This window comes from Ipomoea nil, unplaced genomic scaffold (genome assembly GCF_001879475.1).
Source record: "Ipomoea nil cultivar Tokyo-kokei standard unplaced genomic scaffold, Asagao_1.1 scaffold1125, whole genome shotgun sequence".
Classification (NCBI taxonomy): Eukaryota; Viridiplantae; Streptophyta; class Magnoliopsida; order Solanales; family Convolvulaceae; genus Ipomoea; species Ipomoea nil.
The window spans coordinates 780,061-796,886 of NW_017617553.1; the positions used below are offsets into that span (position 1 = coordinate 780,061).

At 33.4% G+C, this 16,826-nt stretch overlaps 1 protein-coding gene across 4 annotated transcripts; it reads right to left on the bottom strand.

The window, feature by feature from the left end:
* Positions 1 to 3,504: 3,504 nt before the first annotated feature.
* Positions 3,505 to 7,107, bottom strand: LOC109183419. 4 transcript variants are annotated; one of them, XR_002054539.1, is made up of 8 exons: positions 6,852 to 7,107; positions 6,627 to 6,772; positions 5,719 to 5,826; positions 5,188 to 5,488; positions 4,971 to 5,045; positions 4,383 to 4,536; positions 4,014 to 4,153; positions 3,505 to 3,892 (listed from the first exon to the last, which is right to left on the bottom strand). XR_002054539.1 is itself a non-coding variant. In XM_019333506.1 (5 exons), exons 4-5 carry the CDS (start codon positions 4,114 to 4,116, stop codon positions 3,519 to 3,521), a joined length of 477 nt encoding a protein of 158 aa, XP_019189051.1. In that variant the 5' UTR covers positions 4,117 to 4,153; positions 4,383 to 4,536; positions 4,971 to 5,045; positions 5,188 to 5,681; the 3' UTR covers positions 3,505 to 3,518. The 4 variants fall into 4 exon arrangements, 1 of the variants encoding a protein (XP_019189051.1); XR_002054540.1 differs by having other exon boundaries at positions 5,188 to 5,313; positions 6,557 to 6,772; XR_002054538.1 differs by having other exon boundaries at positions 6,557 to 6,772.
* Positions 7,108 to 16,826: the final 9,719 nt, after the last annotated feature.

A 16,826-nucleotide genomic window follows, 5' to 3' on the forward strand; every position in this document is an offset into this window, starting at 1 on the left:
TGCAATAGAAGCTAGGCACTAGTCGGGCGATAGAGTAGCGCGTAGCGCCTAAGTGGTCTAGGCGGCTAACTAAAAAAAAAACATTGTACGTGTGTAGTAGGTGCATATATGTCATTTTATACATACATACATACATATATATATATATATATATATATATATATATATGTATATATATATATATATAGAGAGAGAGAGAATTATATTCAAATACAAACAATCCTTAAAATACAAACGTGTGGATTCATTAGGATCGTTGGATTTTGGGATTGGATCAAGGATTTGTTTAATTATTTATGCTATTTTTAATGATATAATCAACTGCTGTATTTTAGTGGGGTATTTTTGGATTTTTCCTTTTGTTAAATTTGTTCTATTCCTACAGAAATTCAATCACCATTATCGTACGCGACTTTCCCGGGCTCCATCTCTCTCGTTTCCGTGCACTGCCAAGGTTCTCCCTCTCCGTCGATTCGCATTCTTCATCAGCCGCCACACGATGGTCGCCGGTGGGGATTGCGGTGGAGCCAAGCGACGGGGACCACCATCTCAGGGTTTAGGTCGAGGTATTTTTACCATGGGTTAAAAATAAATAATTTCACACAAGTGAATGCACATTTTCATTAATTATGTGTGTGCTCTACTTCATAAATTTTTACCATGGGTTAAAAATAAATAATTTCACACAAGTGAGTGGTTCACTGTTAGCGTATAGGCTTAGTAATTACAAATGTGTGTGCGCAATGGTGTTACACAGTGTGCCAAGCTCTGCTGAATACCAACCATGGGTAAAGCTAAAAACATACTAGTTCCATATAATCGTATATGCTCAGTTTGTAAATACGTGGGTGTTTCTTCTCATTAAATACTGTGCGTGCACACTTAAACACATCTCAACCATCAGTAAAAACTAAATCAATTTCACAGCAGTGAATATTTCATTATTAACTTTTAGGCTTTCTAATAAAAATCGTATGTGCACAATCGTGTTGAACAGTGTGCATAGTTTATTCGAACTAAGTACCAACCATTGGTAAAATTCAAACGTGTGACAAGTATATAATTCAACTTCAAATGAAGTTAGTATTCGTATTGTTATAAACCATGGGGGTCTATTCCTCTGATAGGTCTTTCCTGTCTGACTATTGAACTATATATTAGCTTTTAGGCTTAGTTAATAAACACGTGTGTGCATAAATGCGTGTAACTGTGTGCAAGGTTAAAAATATATATATAAATGAGAAAAACGAGATTAATTCAATGTTATCTTAAACGCGTAGTTTTAAATACATGGGTGCACGTGGACACGGATCTGTGTGCACGCACAATGGAGTTAAAATGTGTGCAACACTGGTTATAATTAAAGGACTAAGAAAATGTTATAATTAAATACTTCCAAATATGATAATAGATTATAATTGGTCACGTAGAAAAACAAGTCCAGGAGTAGCCAGCGGTTTGGTGAAGATGTTCGCAATTGGTCTTTAGTGAAGATAAAATTAAATTGGAGCTCCCCTTACTGACTTTGTCACGAACAAAATTGATAATACTAGAACTCACTTTGTATAAAAATATAGCGAACCAACCCACTTTGTATTAAAAAAAAAAAAAAGATTGAAATGCCTTTGTATTTAATTACATTTTAACAATTTTGTTGACAGATGACCCAAAATAGTCATGCCACAATAATACTAGAATCAAAGGTGGATGCTCTAAAAAAGAATGACTAAAAGTGAATTACCACCTATAACTCTAGAACAAAAAATGAAATTATATATATATATATATATATATATATATATATATATATATCATTGTTTAGGTGAGTCCACCTCTTCTCATGAGTATGTGTGGACAAATTAAATCTATACCATTGAATACTTGAGATCAATGACATAGATTTCAACAACTGTGCACTTCACTTTCACATTTCGTGATGCATAGTTGGCGCAATCTATGCCATTGATCTCAAGCATCCAATGGCTCATATCTATCCACACGGACTGGACTCATTTGATCATGAGTCTATATATATATATATATATATATATATATATATATATATATATATATATATATATATCCAACAGATTACGTAGCATTATGGGTTTGTTTCTTTTTCTCTTTTTGTTTTGTCTTTTGCAATATTCTCACCCATTTCAGAACTTAGTCTTTTACTCTAAAGAGGTATCTGCTTTTGATAAATTTGGTTACATGCAACATAAAGAAATGTGTTCTTTTTGCAGGGGTAATAGTTGCCATTAAGTAACTTAGCTATATAGGTTACTAGAAAAAAGTTTCCACTTAACAAAACGCACCATCCAATTTATCCAAAAAGTGATCTATTAATGTGACAAAAAACGATCAGATAAAGAATGGTAAGAATTTCGCAACTCACATTATTAGTCGTCACATGCATACTGTAACTTGAAATTTATGGGTAAAAAAAATGCAGGCTTGGTTTTTATTATACTGATTGTTTAATTAGTTTTTCATTCAAGGTTAATAGTATACATTTTTACGTGTTTTTTTTTTTTTTTTTTGGAGATACAGTTTTACGTTTTTAGTCACTAAATTATGAAGTTAGGGTGTGATTTGTGGGGAAGAATATAAATAGAAGGTGAAGTTTCATTTCTAGCTCTAGTCAATTAGAATTTTATAGGGTAATAGTAAATTTTAATAGAATCGTACCCATTAATGAAATGAATGAAAATACTACTTCGTCAGTAATTCTAAGAACTAAAAATGGTAGTTAGTAGATATACAAGAAAATTTGATTCCGCTCTTACTTTGAATTCAAATATTAAAAGTACAAATTTTCTTAAAAATTATTCTTTTGTCAGTTAATAATCAAATAACACGTTTTTGATATACTCCCCATGTCACATTTTATCTGTCTTACTTATTATTCATTGATCAAAATAACTCTTTCTTCTTTGTCTATTTTCTTTAATATTCTTTTACTTATTTAAAAAAAATTGTCTAATTGTATTTTTAGTGTAGTTTCTAAATATATAAATTTTAGTGTACACTGCTGGAAATTTGCCATTTTCCGACCACCGAAAAGTGGTCGGAAATGGCCTTAATTAGGTCGGAAAAGCCTGTTCCGACCTCTTTTCCGATCAATTTGGGTGTCCGGAAAAATACCTCTAGCTATTTCCAACCACCAGAGAGAGTGGTCGGAAAGAGTAACCACTTTTCTAAAGCCGTCGAAAAAAATGGCCAAGAGAATAGTTAGGCCGGTCCAGATTTTCCGACCGCCAGTGGTCGAAAGTTTCGACCACTTTGGTGGTCGGAAAACTGGACGCAGTCAATAAAAAAAATCATTTCATTACAGAGAAATCTCTGTAATGAAATGAATATATATATATATATATATATATATATATATATATATATATATATATATATATATATATATATATATATATATATATATATATATATATATTGTTGCAAGCTGGTAAGATATTTGCTAAAAAATCATAAAATACACATTTCATATTCTTGAAGAGAATTCATTCATCAATATGTTTGAAGATATTTGCTACTATTGCTAGTTTTTCCATTTCGACAAAATCATCCATTAGCCTCATCTCTGAAACTCCAATCATTTTCTGTTCAGAGTTACTCTTCTGGTCCTTATGATTCTTGAAATGCTCTAGTTCAGATATCAAAGCACAAGCCCAAGCTTCAGTAGAAACACTTTGATGTTCCTTCTTCGATTCATGGCTTGATATGGAGGAGATATCATTTGATATAGGTCCATAAATAGCCAGCTCTTCCTTCATTTCTGCATACAATCCTTCAATGCACTGGTAAGGTGAGTTAGCCTTCCATTCTTCTAACTCTTCCTTCAAACACATAATTTCAGCCTCCGCTTTCTTGTGAGCTAAATTTTGCATCAATTAACAAATTGCACAAAAGTTAGTTGGAAGGACTTTGCAGAAACAGGAAAAAAATTGAAAGAATCTTCAATACAACATGAATAAACAAAGAAATGAAGTTATCACCTGCAATGGCTTCTTCCGCCATTTTTGTGAACTTTGTGACTAATTCATCTTTAGCGTTGCACTCATCGAGAGCAGATGCTAACTTCTCATCAAGGCTTCTCATCGATTCCTCAACAACAATAGAGCATGTTCTAGTAGCCCTAAAAAATAAAAGCATGTGTTTAGTAATTCCAGATAACATACCTGGTTATTATTCTCATCACTTACATCTGATGAGTCATCACTCCGCTTTCAGTATTGCTCATGAGAAGATTATTTGTATAATAAGAATGTGATAAATACTTAAAAGAGGCAACTAAATAAAGAAGAGGTAAAATAATTTAGGGTGAAAATTAAAAGGAATTCGACACCAAATCCACAACAATAGACCTTTGGGTGGCACCATCATTTCCTGAGATAGAAGCTGCTTTTTTGCTTTCGGCTTTGCCACCAGAACTTCCCTTTGATTTTTCCCAGAAACATTTTCCTTCCCTTCAGATGCCTTTGCATCTGATTCAGCATTTGCCTGCACTGTACTTGGGGCCTAAACATGGAAAAAAATACAGAATGAAAAGCTTCTCTTGGAGCCTAAACAAGCATCTGATTCAATTTTCTTATGTTCCTATAATGTTTATAGAAGGAAAAGGAACAGAGAGTGACAAGCATAAGCTTTTACTTGTATTTTCTTTTCTTCTTTTTGGGAATCAAAATCTCGAGCTATACATAATGCATGCAAACACCATGTACACAACTACTTAAAATGTCAAGGAAACCAATAAATGGAATTTAGATGTATACTGAACCCATTGGCCTCTAGGATATTGAAGAAGATACACAGTTGCATACTGCAGCCAAAATGAGCCATCATGATGTGAAGCTAGTGCTTAGAATGCATCAGATGATCACCACAGTGTAAATATGCTATAGAACATTTGTATAGAGAAACAAAAATCGGAATATGCACATTGCTATCAATACCTTGAGGCTTATCCTCAGTGAATTAATAGATGTTTCTTTCAAGCACCTTTCACCTTCATTTCGATAAATCAAAACCTGGCAGATAGTACACACTAATTCAATCTTAGAAAAAACACATGTAAAAGTAACATTGTTCAAGAGGTCGACATAACCCTTAGCAATCTTAAGCTAATCATCTTGTTAATAACCCAGAAAACAAGCTAGGATGAAAGAATACCTTGGGTGTGGGGATCCTTTGATGGGCTTATGTCCATATTTCCGCCATGAATAATCATCGGGTGGAATGTCTGAAAGCTTCATGCTTATGGCTGGAACTCTTGTTACCCTCTTCAATCTTAGCTTTCTGTTTTGATTACCAGTAATAGAATCAGCGATTCATCGAGGATAATAATCATTAATGATTGACAGAGAAAGAAAAAAAAAACAAAAAAGAAAGGGAATTAATTTCTTTTTGAACAGTGGCATCGGCTGAAATTTAACTTCTGATTCAATCTCCAAACTATTATCTGATCTGCATACTGCCACCAAAATTGGACCACATCAAGATAGAGTGTAGATCAGTAGATGACTTGTATAACCATCCAGCAGATGTAATCACATACACAGTCAATTCTAGTCTAATTATAATATCACAAAACCAACAAAATTTTTCCTACTTCATCATTGGCAACTAAAAAGATTATAATTATTAGCAAAACCTCAGGTTTTTAAAAAATATAGTTTCAATAAGAAAGGGAAAGTTACGAACCTGAATTGGTTCAGTGCTGTGAGATTTGCAGTCCCAGACACGCAAAGATTTATCATAACCAGAAGATACAACTACAGTAGCATAATCATTAAACTTCACAGCATTCACCTGGCAATGATGTTGAAGAGGACAGTGTGAGGTAATAGTTGCAGACAATGCATTAATTTATAATACAGAAAGAAGTACATAATTACATATATATATATATATATATATATATATATATATATACTGTATATATATAGTTAATAATAAGGAGCAATGGTTCCAGGCATTAGAAGTGCAGATAAAATACACATTTTACTAAATATATACACATAAATATATACACACACATAGGTAACCTGTAAATTCTGTTCCATTTGGAGTCAAATGATACTTAAGTTCTACAGTCTTGATATTATTGGCATCATGTAGTGATCAAGTGTTTAAAAGATGAGCTTCAAATACAACATACATTTAAGGGTGAAAAATATATTATCATAATTGTAATTTTCAGTGGTTTCAAATTCACACAAACTCTCAAAACCATATATAGAAAAGTCATATATGCAATTCAAAGCACTAAAGCAATTCAAAACACACACCAAATTATATAGATGTTAGCACAAAATAATTATCAGGAAAGCTATAATACCAAATTACATACACCAAATTAACAGTTGCTACTTAGAAAAATTCAGCACAGAATCTAGATACAGCTCCAATCTTAGAGTTAAGATGCCTTTAAAGTATTGCATTTATATATATTATTACTCTGTATTTTTGCCAAAAAAAGAAAATGACACATGCTCTTTGATTGAACAATCTTTAAATGAAAGCAAGCAAAATTACATACCTATCAGCACCAAAACTCAGTTTGTTAAACTCCGCCAGTCTAGTGAAAGCAAGCAAAATTTCACCCTTACCTCCCCCGTCGGTTTGAGGCGACGACTAGCGAAAGGAGGAGCGTCGTCGGTTTGAGGCGATGCCTGCCGACTATAAGCTTGAATCTCCGGTTCTACTTCTTCCGGTGAGTATATTTTGAGAGAAAAGGGAGCAAATCCGTCCAGATCTGAGCCGTCCGATTCGGTTTTAGAGATTAGGAGAAGAAATAAATAACAAAAAATTCGAAGATTCGAAGGGAGACTTACCAGCGGTGGTGGAGGCCAGCACGCAGTGGCGGTGGCGGAGGCTAGTAGGGTCAGTAGTAGGTCGAGACGGAATGGCGACGTCGGCAGTTGCGTCTACTACAGGTCGCGGTGGTTCGCGGCGTTGGCGGAGGAGGCAACATCGGCTGAGAGATGGATGAGACGAAGGCTGAGATGAATAGTTTGAAGTAGCTGTAGTGGAGGAAATTATAAATGGTTTCAAGGGGTGACTGCTCGGTTGCTTGACCATCCGTTGATGGGAAACAATGTCCAAAAATTAGAGTCTCATTAACGGAGGCCTGTTGGTTATAAGTATTTTTTTTTTTTTAACAGTGTGAGGGCATTTTAGAGAAAGAATAAGCTTTCTCTCCGCTGCTTTTAGGAGGGTTTACAAGCGCCGCTTCTAACCACATTTAAATACTAGTCGGTATTTACTGACCACTACGAGAAAGTGGTCGGAAATTTCGACCACTTTCCGACTAGTGCAAACTTTGGACGAAAAAATTAAAAAAAATTCTTTTTCGTGACCACTTTTTTCGGTGGTCGAAATGAGGTCAGAAAAATGATAATTTCCAGCAGTGGTAGTACGTAAAATGTCATCAAGATGTGGACAATAATTTGGTCCTTCAATTCTAAACCTCAATTATATAGCATGCGACCCACCAATAATTAAAAATAAATGGTATAATTAGTAATAGTACAATTTAATTATAATAATGCTGTAAGCGACTAAGTAGCAAGGCCTGAAGGTGACATATGGCAATTATATGGGATGCAAAAGGAGAAGAGAGTATTTCAAAAAAAAAAAAAAAAAAAAAAAAAAAAAGAGAGAAAGGGTGGGTTTTAGCTAGCGGGGATGGCGACTGTTCATTTGCCCAATTGATATTGAAATCCGTGCAGTGGACTAAATTCATCACTTTTTTGTTCCTTTCATTTTCTAGTAGCGTGATGATTACTGCTCTCCCCCCCCCCCCCGCCCTACTTATCTTCCATTCTATGTGATGGTTAGTGCATATTAATGGCTAATTAGTCCACATCTGAGCGTAGTGCATCCATACTTTAAATAAATGGGGTATTATACAATAATAAGCTAGAAAAATATCAAGTATTTTGATACGATTTTGAAAGGTAAGAAAAAATACATATATAATAGAATTTTATGACATATTGTGGTATGAAAAATAGATACTTTTACGGGTTGGATAAATAAAAGTAATAATGGTATGCTTCCGTACGACTGAAGCAAACTCTTAGGAGATACAATATGATAAGAAATATTAGAGTTGAAGAAATTAAACACAAATGTAAAAAAAAATAGGTCTTGTTTGATTAATGACGGATCTGCCAAGACTTTGGCGGATTCATCAATTTTGACGTTTTGACTTGGTCAAAACGTCAAAATTTTCGTTTGGTTAGACAACGGAATATCAAAATTTTCGTTTGGTTAAACAGCGGTTCGGAGCAGCGTTTTTGCTCCGCTCCAAACCGCTGCAATTAGCAACGTTTGGGTTTGACGTTTTGGAGAACATTACTAGAAATTATGAAATTTCCGACCACCTTAAAATAATTTTAAATCAAGTTGAAAACCTTGTTCCGACCACTTTTGGTATCAAGAAAAACCTTTATTGCTATTTTCGACCACTTTTTCCTTTCGAATTGATTTAAAATCACTTTCAGGTGGTCAAAAATTTAGTAGAAAAAGAGGTCTTTCCCCAAAACACCCTTCGTATTATAATTTAAAAAATAAAAATAAAAAATAAAAAATTCAACTCATGCTTTGCCTCAAGTCTCCTCAATAATATTGAGGAGACTTGAGGCTGGTTTCTTCTTCCCATTCGATGTGGGACAACATCGAATGGGAAGAAGAAATTAAGGGGCCTTGAGGCTCCTTTTATAGAGGAGCCTCAAGGCCCCTCCAGTGTTATCCCAGTGATGTGGGATAACACTGAAATACAAAGGGGGGCCAATTTGGTCGCAAATTATGCTGTGCAACCGAATGCACCTTGCAAGGTGCATACGGTTGCAAAACGGCGCCGTTTTGGTTAAAAAAACGCGCGTCCCACTTAAAGAAGAAATCAGGTTCGATTCCCGGCAATAGCATTTTTATATATCCATAAATTCATAACTATATAACCACAATTTCATAACTATATATCCACAATTTCATAACTATATATCCACAGTGAATGAATGAAGTAAAAATCCACAATGAATGAATGAATGAAGTAAAAATCCACAATGAATGAACTAAATATCCACAATATATGATTGAACTAAATATCCACAATGAATGAACTAAATATCCATAAATTCATAACTATATAACCACAATTTCATAACTATATATCCACAATAATACTATTGCTGAGAGTCGAACCTGATTTTTTTTTTATAAAGTGGGACGCACGTTTTTAATCAAAACGACGTCGTTTTGAACCGTATGCACCATGCGCATGGTACATTCGGTTGCACGGCATAACTATTGCAATTTGGTTCCCCTTTGTATTGTATTTTTTTTTCAACAACAAAACTAAAACTAATAATTATAATAATTATTATAATAATTATAACAATAATAATAATAATAATATATTATAATTATAATTTTGTATTATTATTGTAGTTATTATAGCAATGTCCTTATATGTCTTTTTACATTTTAATCGCTGATCTAAACAGTTAATTTTATCAAGCATTTTTTTCTCTGATTACAAATCGCTAATACAATCTTCTGGTCAAATCCGCTAATACAATCTACTATCTAATACAATCTACTATTTGATAACCGCTAACACAATCCGCTGATAACCAAACAAGTCCATAGTGGCCTTGTTTGGTTATTGACGAATCCGTTAAAATTTTAACGAATCCGCTATTTCATGTCAAAACGGTAAAAATCTTGTTTGGTAAATGACAAATCGGAGCAATAGATTTACTCCAAACCATCCAAATCTGAAACGCTGCTATTAGCAGTTAATAGCAGCGTTTCATATTGGCGTTTTGGGCAAATGCCCTTAATTCTTTTTTAAAAAATAAAATTTGTTTCATTAACAGAAGCCTCAGGCTTCTAAATAAAGAAGCCTCTTTTATTCTTGCCCATCCGATGTGGGAATCAGATGTGCAGGATTAAATAAAGGGGAGCTCAACGCCCCCTTTTAGTTAATATTTCAATGTACATCAGTTTGTTTGTTTGTTTTTTTTAATTATTATTATTATTATTATTGTTATTATTATTATTACATGAGTTTTATTATTATTATTATTATTATTATTATTATTATACCCTTTTAATTTGGTATTTTATATGTTAACCGCTAATCTAAATAGCTAATTTTACCAAACATATTTTTACAAATCGCTAATACAATCTGATGGTCAAACCTGTTAACACAATTCGCTATTTGTTAACCGCTAATACAATCCGCTATCACTAATCGCTGATTGCCAAACAAGCCCAGTGGGATGTGAGAGGGAAATGGAGAAGGATACAAGTAACCATCCATATATTATTTTCTCTCTTTGAACAATACATTCCAGGCATGTGTATTTTACTAGGAATAAATTGTATATATAATACATTTTGATTATGCATGTTAAACAAGTTAGGAATTTAGAACTCCCAAATTTTCTTATTTTAATTCAACTTAATTAGTTTGTAAAGATAAAAGAACCAACTATAAAAATCAATCTAGATATAAACTCAAAACGCTTAATCAGATCAAACAAAATGTACATAAAGATACTTCTACAAAAGCAAAATAGTTAGAAGAAAAAATGATATCCAGGTTGGACTTCCATTTGGAAGGTTGTAAGTTCGAGCCTCAATGGAGGCGTTATTAGCTCTTTGTGTTTCAGTAGGTTGAGAAAGTATATGAACAGATACTACAATGTAATAGAGCTAGTAGCATTCAAAAAAGAAGAAAAAATGATGAAAATTCTAAGGCAGAAAGATGATTAGATCAACAAAAATGTTAAAAGGCCATATAAAAGTAAAGTAGCAGAGTTCGATTCAAAATTTAAATCTTAAACCCGAAACTCGAACAGATTAATTACAATGATTTTTGCCTTTCTTATAATGGTCGACCCGTTACCTATCGAATCTGACCTGTATTGGGTTAAACGGGTCGAACCCGCGAGTTTTTCAGGTTAGACCCGATTAATGCCCACTCCTAGGATTTTGAAGGGAATGTGACATTTCAAAGCTCACATTCCTATGTTTGGTTCACATTATCTCAGGGAATCTAACATTCCCCAGGAATGTCACATTCCCTCCATATAGGATTTTGAAGGGAATGTGATTCCCTTCAATTTCTAAGGTTATGTAAGATAACCTTGGTTATGTTAGTTTATTACACACACACACATAATTATTTTTGTAATTATATATTTTTTATTTTTATTATCTTAGGTTAGCATATAAAATAATTTTGTTTCTCAAGTTCAATATTTTAGTTAATATTTTAAAATCATGTAATTATATATGATACCGTTATCTTATTTATTTATTTTAATTTTTAAATTTATTGAAATATATGAAAATATGTTAAGGATATTATAGTGTGTGAATAAAAGATAACCCTAAACCAAACATGATGATATTACATACATCAATTTTAACCAAACATACCAAACACGGGAATCTAACATTCCCAGTAATCTAACATTCCCAGCAATCTAACATTCCCTAAGGTAATCTGACATTCCGTGAACCAAACGACCCCGGTAAGGTAAAAAGCAAACAATTCAAAAAGGTGAATACAACAGAATGGTAGGTAGAAGATAGAGTAATTTTCAAAAGATGAAATAGAAAAATCTTCTTTTTGAAATTTAATTTGTTGTTTTAAATAACAAAATGCATTGAAATGCATGTAAATTAAATGATATATTCACCTTACTCCAATTTTTGGCTATTGACATGTAACTCAAGGAAGATATTACTAGAATTGGTAATTAAGATGCTTAGAAATCAAGAAACCACAAAATGCACTAACATTTACTTACAGCCAACAAACGCTTGGCTATAATAAGATGTCGAGTTAATACGCAAAATCGTCCTCGACTATAGTGGTTTTTCTCAATTTCGTCCTAAACGACTTTGGTGACCTAATATCGTCCCAGACTTTTGTGTTTCGCTCAATTTAGTCCTCCATTTGTTATTCCGTCAAATTGGTGTTAAATAAAGGGACAATTCAGTAATGTCAATATTGATCTCTCTTTACTTTCAACTTGTGAAGTGCGGAATTCCTCTTTCTTGTACGAATTACACCCAGAATTACTCCCGGACCTGCAAATCAAATTTTATATTCGCAGTTTTAGAAGTAATTCTGGGAGTAATTCGTAAAAAAAAAAAAAAAAAAAGATTTCGCAGTTCACATGTCTATGAGTAAAGAGATGCCAATATTAAAATTACTGAATTGTCTATTTATTTAACACCAAATGGACAGAATAACAAATGAGGGACTAAATTGAGCAAAAACACAAAAGTCTGGGACTAAATTGAGCGAAACACAAAAGTCTGGGACGATATTAGGTCACCAAAGTCGTTTATGACGAAATTGAGAAAACCACTATAGTCGAGGACGATTTTGGATATTAACTCATAAGATGTCAAATGCAAGAAATATGTCAATATTCAATAGCTAGCCAATATAATATCTATGGAGTCAAAAATTAAAGTTTGAATTATTATCTCTTTATTCAACGGATAATTCAAACACAAATATAAATAGAGTTGAAGAATAAGAGAACAACAAGCAAGGTACTTGAGATAAATTTTCCTAAGTGCAAAAAGCTATATATCAAGCAATAATACTTCAAGTACAGTTCTAAAGACTCATCAAACATTACAAGCTACATTCAAATTTTGAGTCTACAATAGTTGAATAACTATACAACATTGTTTGATTTTTGAATGATACTCTACTTAGAGTGATAAGTAAAAAGAGTGTGAGTAAAAACAAGAGTGTGAGTAACAAGAGAGGTGACTTGAAAAACTCTTATAAACTTAATATTATTGTATTCAATTCTGCATATTTCATAAGATAGGACAGACTTAGGGTGTGTTTGGTTGGTGGGTTTTGTCCATAGGAATGTGTATGAAAGTGATTGTTGTTGTTTGGTTGATAAGTTTTTAGAACACTACTATGGGTTTGGAATACCCCATCAATTGAAAAACCCATACCCAAATAAAATAAGGGTTTCATACCCTTATTCATTCTCAAGCACTACTATTAGTAACCATTCCCATTCCACCCTACTACCAAACATGTTAAATACTTTCACCAAAACCCATTACCATTACCAAGTATTTGATACCATTCCGATTCCGATTCCTATGTGCGAACCAAACACACCCTTATATACAAAGAGAATGGAGAATTAAAAAGGCAAGATATCATAATGATTCCTTTCAATATTTCCTTGATTTTATGCACTGATATTTGTTTCCCTTCTTCCTGTGAAATATTTTATTTATTCTAAAGAACTCCACAAATCATAAGCAGTAACATCTTCTGCAATGGATGGTTGAGCTTCTTCTTTTATTGTGCCAAACAACCATGAAATAAGAAGACCATCATTTGTTAACCACAAGGTATATGCTGGATTCACAACCCCATCTTTTAGCAAACGTTCAGGTTTGTCATCATTCTTTTCCAAATGATGAAGCACGTCAAGATACGAGCCAGATGAAGGATTTGTGATCGCCACATGAGATAGTTATTGGAGCCTAGTCTGATTGAAATCAAACTGGCACACTGATGGAATGATTTTGTAATGTAAGCTTGGGTTCTTCCATGACTGAATAATAAGAAAATGGAGGAACCGGGTTCTTGATGCTTGCGAGTTTCAATGCTTTGATACCATAAAAAACTTTTATAAACTTAATATTATTGTATTCAATTCTACATATTTCATAAGATATGACAGACTTATATACAAAGAGGAGGGAGAATTAAAAAGGCAAGATATCATAATGATTCCTTTCAATATTTCCTTGATTTTATGCAGTGATATTTGTTTCCCTTCTTCCTGTGAAATATTTTGTTTCCTCAATTTGCTTTTCTCCTTATCATGACTCATGTGAAAAGCTAACATTTTGTTGTTAATTGACTTCGTTATCAAAGCACAAATTGGTTCAATTCACTATTGCAATTGCGTGATGATAAATTACTTAGTGAATTTGCTCCTAATAGAAAAAAGAAAAGATTCGACTAGAAGGATTAAACTAACATCTCTCTCTTTACTTTACTAGTTTGCTTATGTTATCGTGCATTCCGAATTTTCAAATAAAACATTTGTAAAGTAAAACATTACATGTGTTACAATCTTTGCTAAAATTGAACAAGTCAAATACTTCCGTTGTGTTTATAAAATTTTGTTTTTTAAAGGCTAATTAGTTCAGGTTTTAACATATAATTAGTCTATGATTTAGCAATAGATATTATAACTAATGCATTTTTAAAACTTTAATGAAAAATTCTAATTCAAAAATATAATGATGTATGTATATGTAAACAAATCTTCCTATAACCAAAACTTAAACTCTCGGATCTCAATCACCACTATTTTATTAAGTCACAATAATGCAAGAAATTTTCCATTCTACCAATATTAGGACAAATATAAATGTTAACTTGTTGCTCATCACCATGTTAAGTAAACTATGACTTTCTTGGCTAAACAACCATATATAGTATAAATCATTTCTTTTTAATTTGTTTTTCACTTTATTATATTATACCATTCTTCAAAACAACATAGCAAGCTCGATCTGTCCCAAGGGAGAGAAGTAGCTACTAGGTATCTAGATGATTAAATACTGACACTTTTGGATTTACAATTAAAGTTGAAAAGTAGTTGAACTTACTATATTGAAGAAGAGAGGATAGAACTACTTCATATAATTAGTAGTTTAGTACAATATTTAATCTGGACCATGCATGTCTAAATCTGTTGAACATTTATGTTACTATACATAAGCTGAGGATCACATCATTATTAATTATATCATTTAGTTATACAAAATACAAAAATATATCGAAAATCAAAAGAATAAAACAAAAAATTAAGGGGGAAAAAACAAACAAAACAAAACAAAATATATCAATACAAACCTGATTCTATGCGTAGGACTCAAACCCTGTGGCATAAAAGACGGCCAAGTAAGTGACCAACACTTTAGGAGGAAAATAAAAAACAGTTCTGCCTCATGAGGTCCCTTGACATGGGTTAGTGAACCTATTTCCCTCTCTCAACATGTGTGAGGCACCACAACCTCAGCCTTGATATTAGTTATACATGTTTAATAAAGTAAATAAATTAGTTAACAAAGAAATAAAATGATATATATATATATATATATATATATATATATATATATACCTGAATTGTAGTAACAAATGATATTCTTGGGGGAGGTCACTAAAGAATCAAGTTCAGCACCATGCCTCTCGAAAATGTGGTGGCATAAAAACATAAAGTTGTGTCTTCGCTACGAGCTATAACTTTTGGCGTAGTGGTAATGATGGATCTCAGCGATACATGATGCTTACTTCCCAGTAGGTAACCCATCCTGTAAGTCAAGAAAGCTTAACCACGAAATTCTTTGCCAGTGCTATGTCTCAAATCGAGCAGGGGCTAGGTCCAGTACTCGACAACTGTCTCGCCACACTTAACCACGAAGTTCTTTGGTTATCTAGTTGCCAGTGCCACGTCTCAAATCGAGCATGGTCGAACTTATGACATCGGGTCTGATACTAATTGTTGGATCTCAATGCTAGGTCACCCATCCTGTAAGTCAAGCACGTTTAACCACAGAGTTTTTTGGTTATCTAGTTGTCATATCCTTCTTAAAACCAATTGGTGATAAGTAGATAGACATTAACCATTTAACCACATCCCTCCATGGTAGGCCACAACGCCACGTCTCAAATCGAGCAGGGCTGAACTCCGGTAAGCTCTTGATCCTAACAGTACAAGTTGTATTAGAGCCAGGTAACTAGTTCGAACACAGTTAAGACTGGTAGGTGCTGAGGGAGAGAATTGTTGGATGGAGGTCTTCGAAAAAATAGCATAAAATGACATATTAAGTGGCTATTTTGTGGTACAAATATTAGTGGGGTCCATTTCGATTTGGGTCTGGTCAAAGTGGATTCTTGTTCTTCGTAGTGAGACGAAGAGATTGATATATTGTACGCTCAAAATAGATAATGGGTGAATGAGAAATTGATCTCAAAGTAGACCCATTTGAGTTGGAAAAATGAAGGGGAAAGGCTTTAAAGTAGCCTTTGTCCCACATTAGTTTGGGAAGTGAGTTTGCAACACGCACTACTTATACAAGAGCCTTTCTAAGGCTTATTGAATTGTATAGCATAGAGACTCTTTCTCTCGCGCAAGGGTGGAAATCAAATCCCAAAATGAGCTTGAAAAGGCTTGACTCATGTACGCGGACACGAATGGGGAAAACCATTGTGATTCATCCATTGTTCCTATTCGATGGGTTATTTTGTTTGAATGCTCAAACATTGAACCGTAGTACGTCGTTTTATCCTGGGAAACCTAGGTTCCTGAGAAACCTAGGCTACAACGCTCCTAACATCTTTAGGAGGTAGCAAATAAGGTTTTAAGAAAAGAGTGCTTCGCTCGACTCGTACTTACCACCTACCAGAAAAATCCTTTTATTCTTCTGTTTGTTATTTTTTCCAGAAATATTATTTTCGTAGTAATATTTCGTAACAGGAGGTTGGTAAATGGTGAAGTCCAGCAATTGGTAGCTAGGGGATTATATTATTGGGCGGAAGTCGGTGAAAGCCAAGTCCAACACCTTGTCAGAAATAAAGTTGTGTCTCCGTTACAAGTTATAACTTTTGACGTAATGGTAAGTGGTTATCCTAACATATATTAATATTATGTGACACATTACTTCCGTGGTCCCATGCATTTTAACATTTCATATGGTTGCCTTATATCAAATTAAAT

Excerpts from the sequence above, each read along its gene's own strand:
- LOC109183419 (XM_019333506.1), bottom strand. The coding sequence starts at position 4,116 with ATGAGAAGCCTTGATGAGAAGTTAGCATCTGCTCTCGATGAGTGCAAC. Across the intron at positions 3,893-4,013 it reads GGCGGAAGAAGCCATTGCAG|CTCACAAGAAAGCGGAGGCT; the intron begins GTGATAACTTCA and ends TGCAAAATTTAG.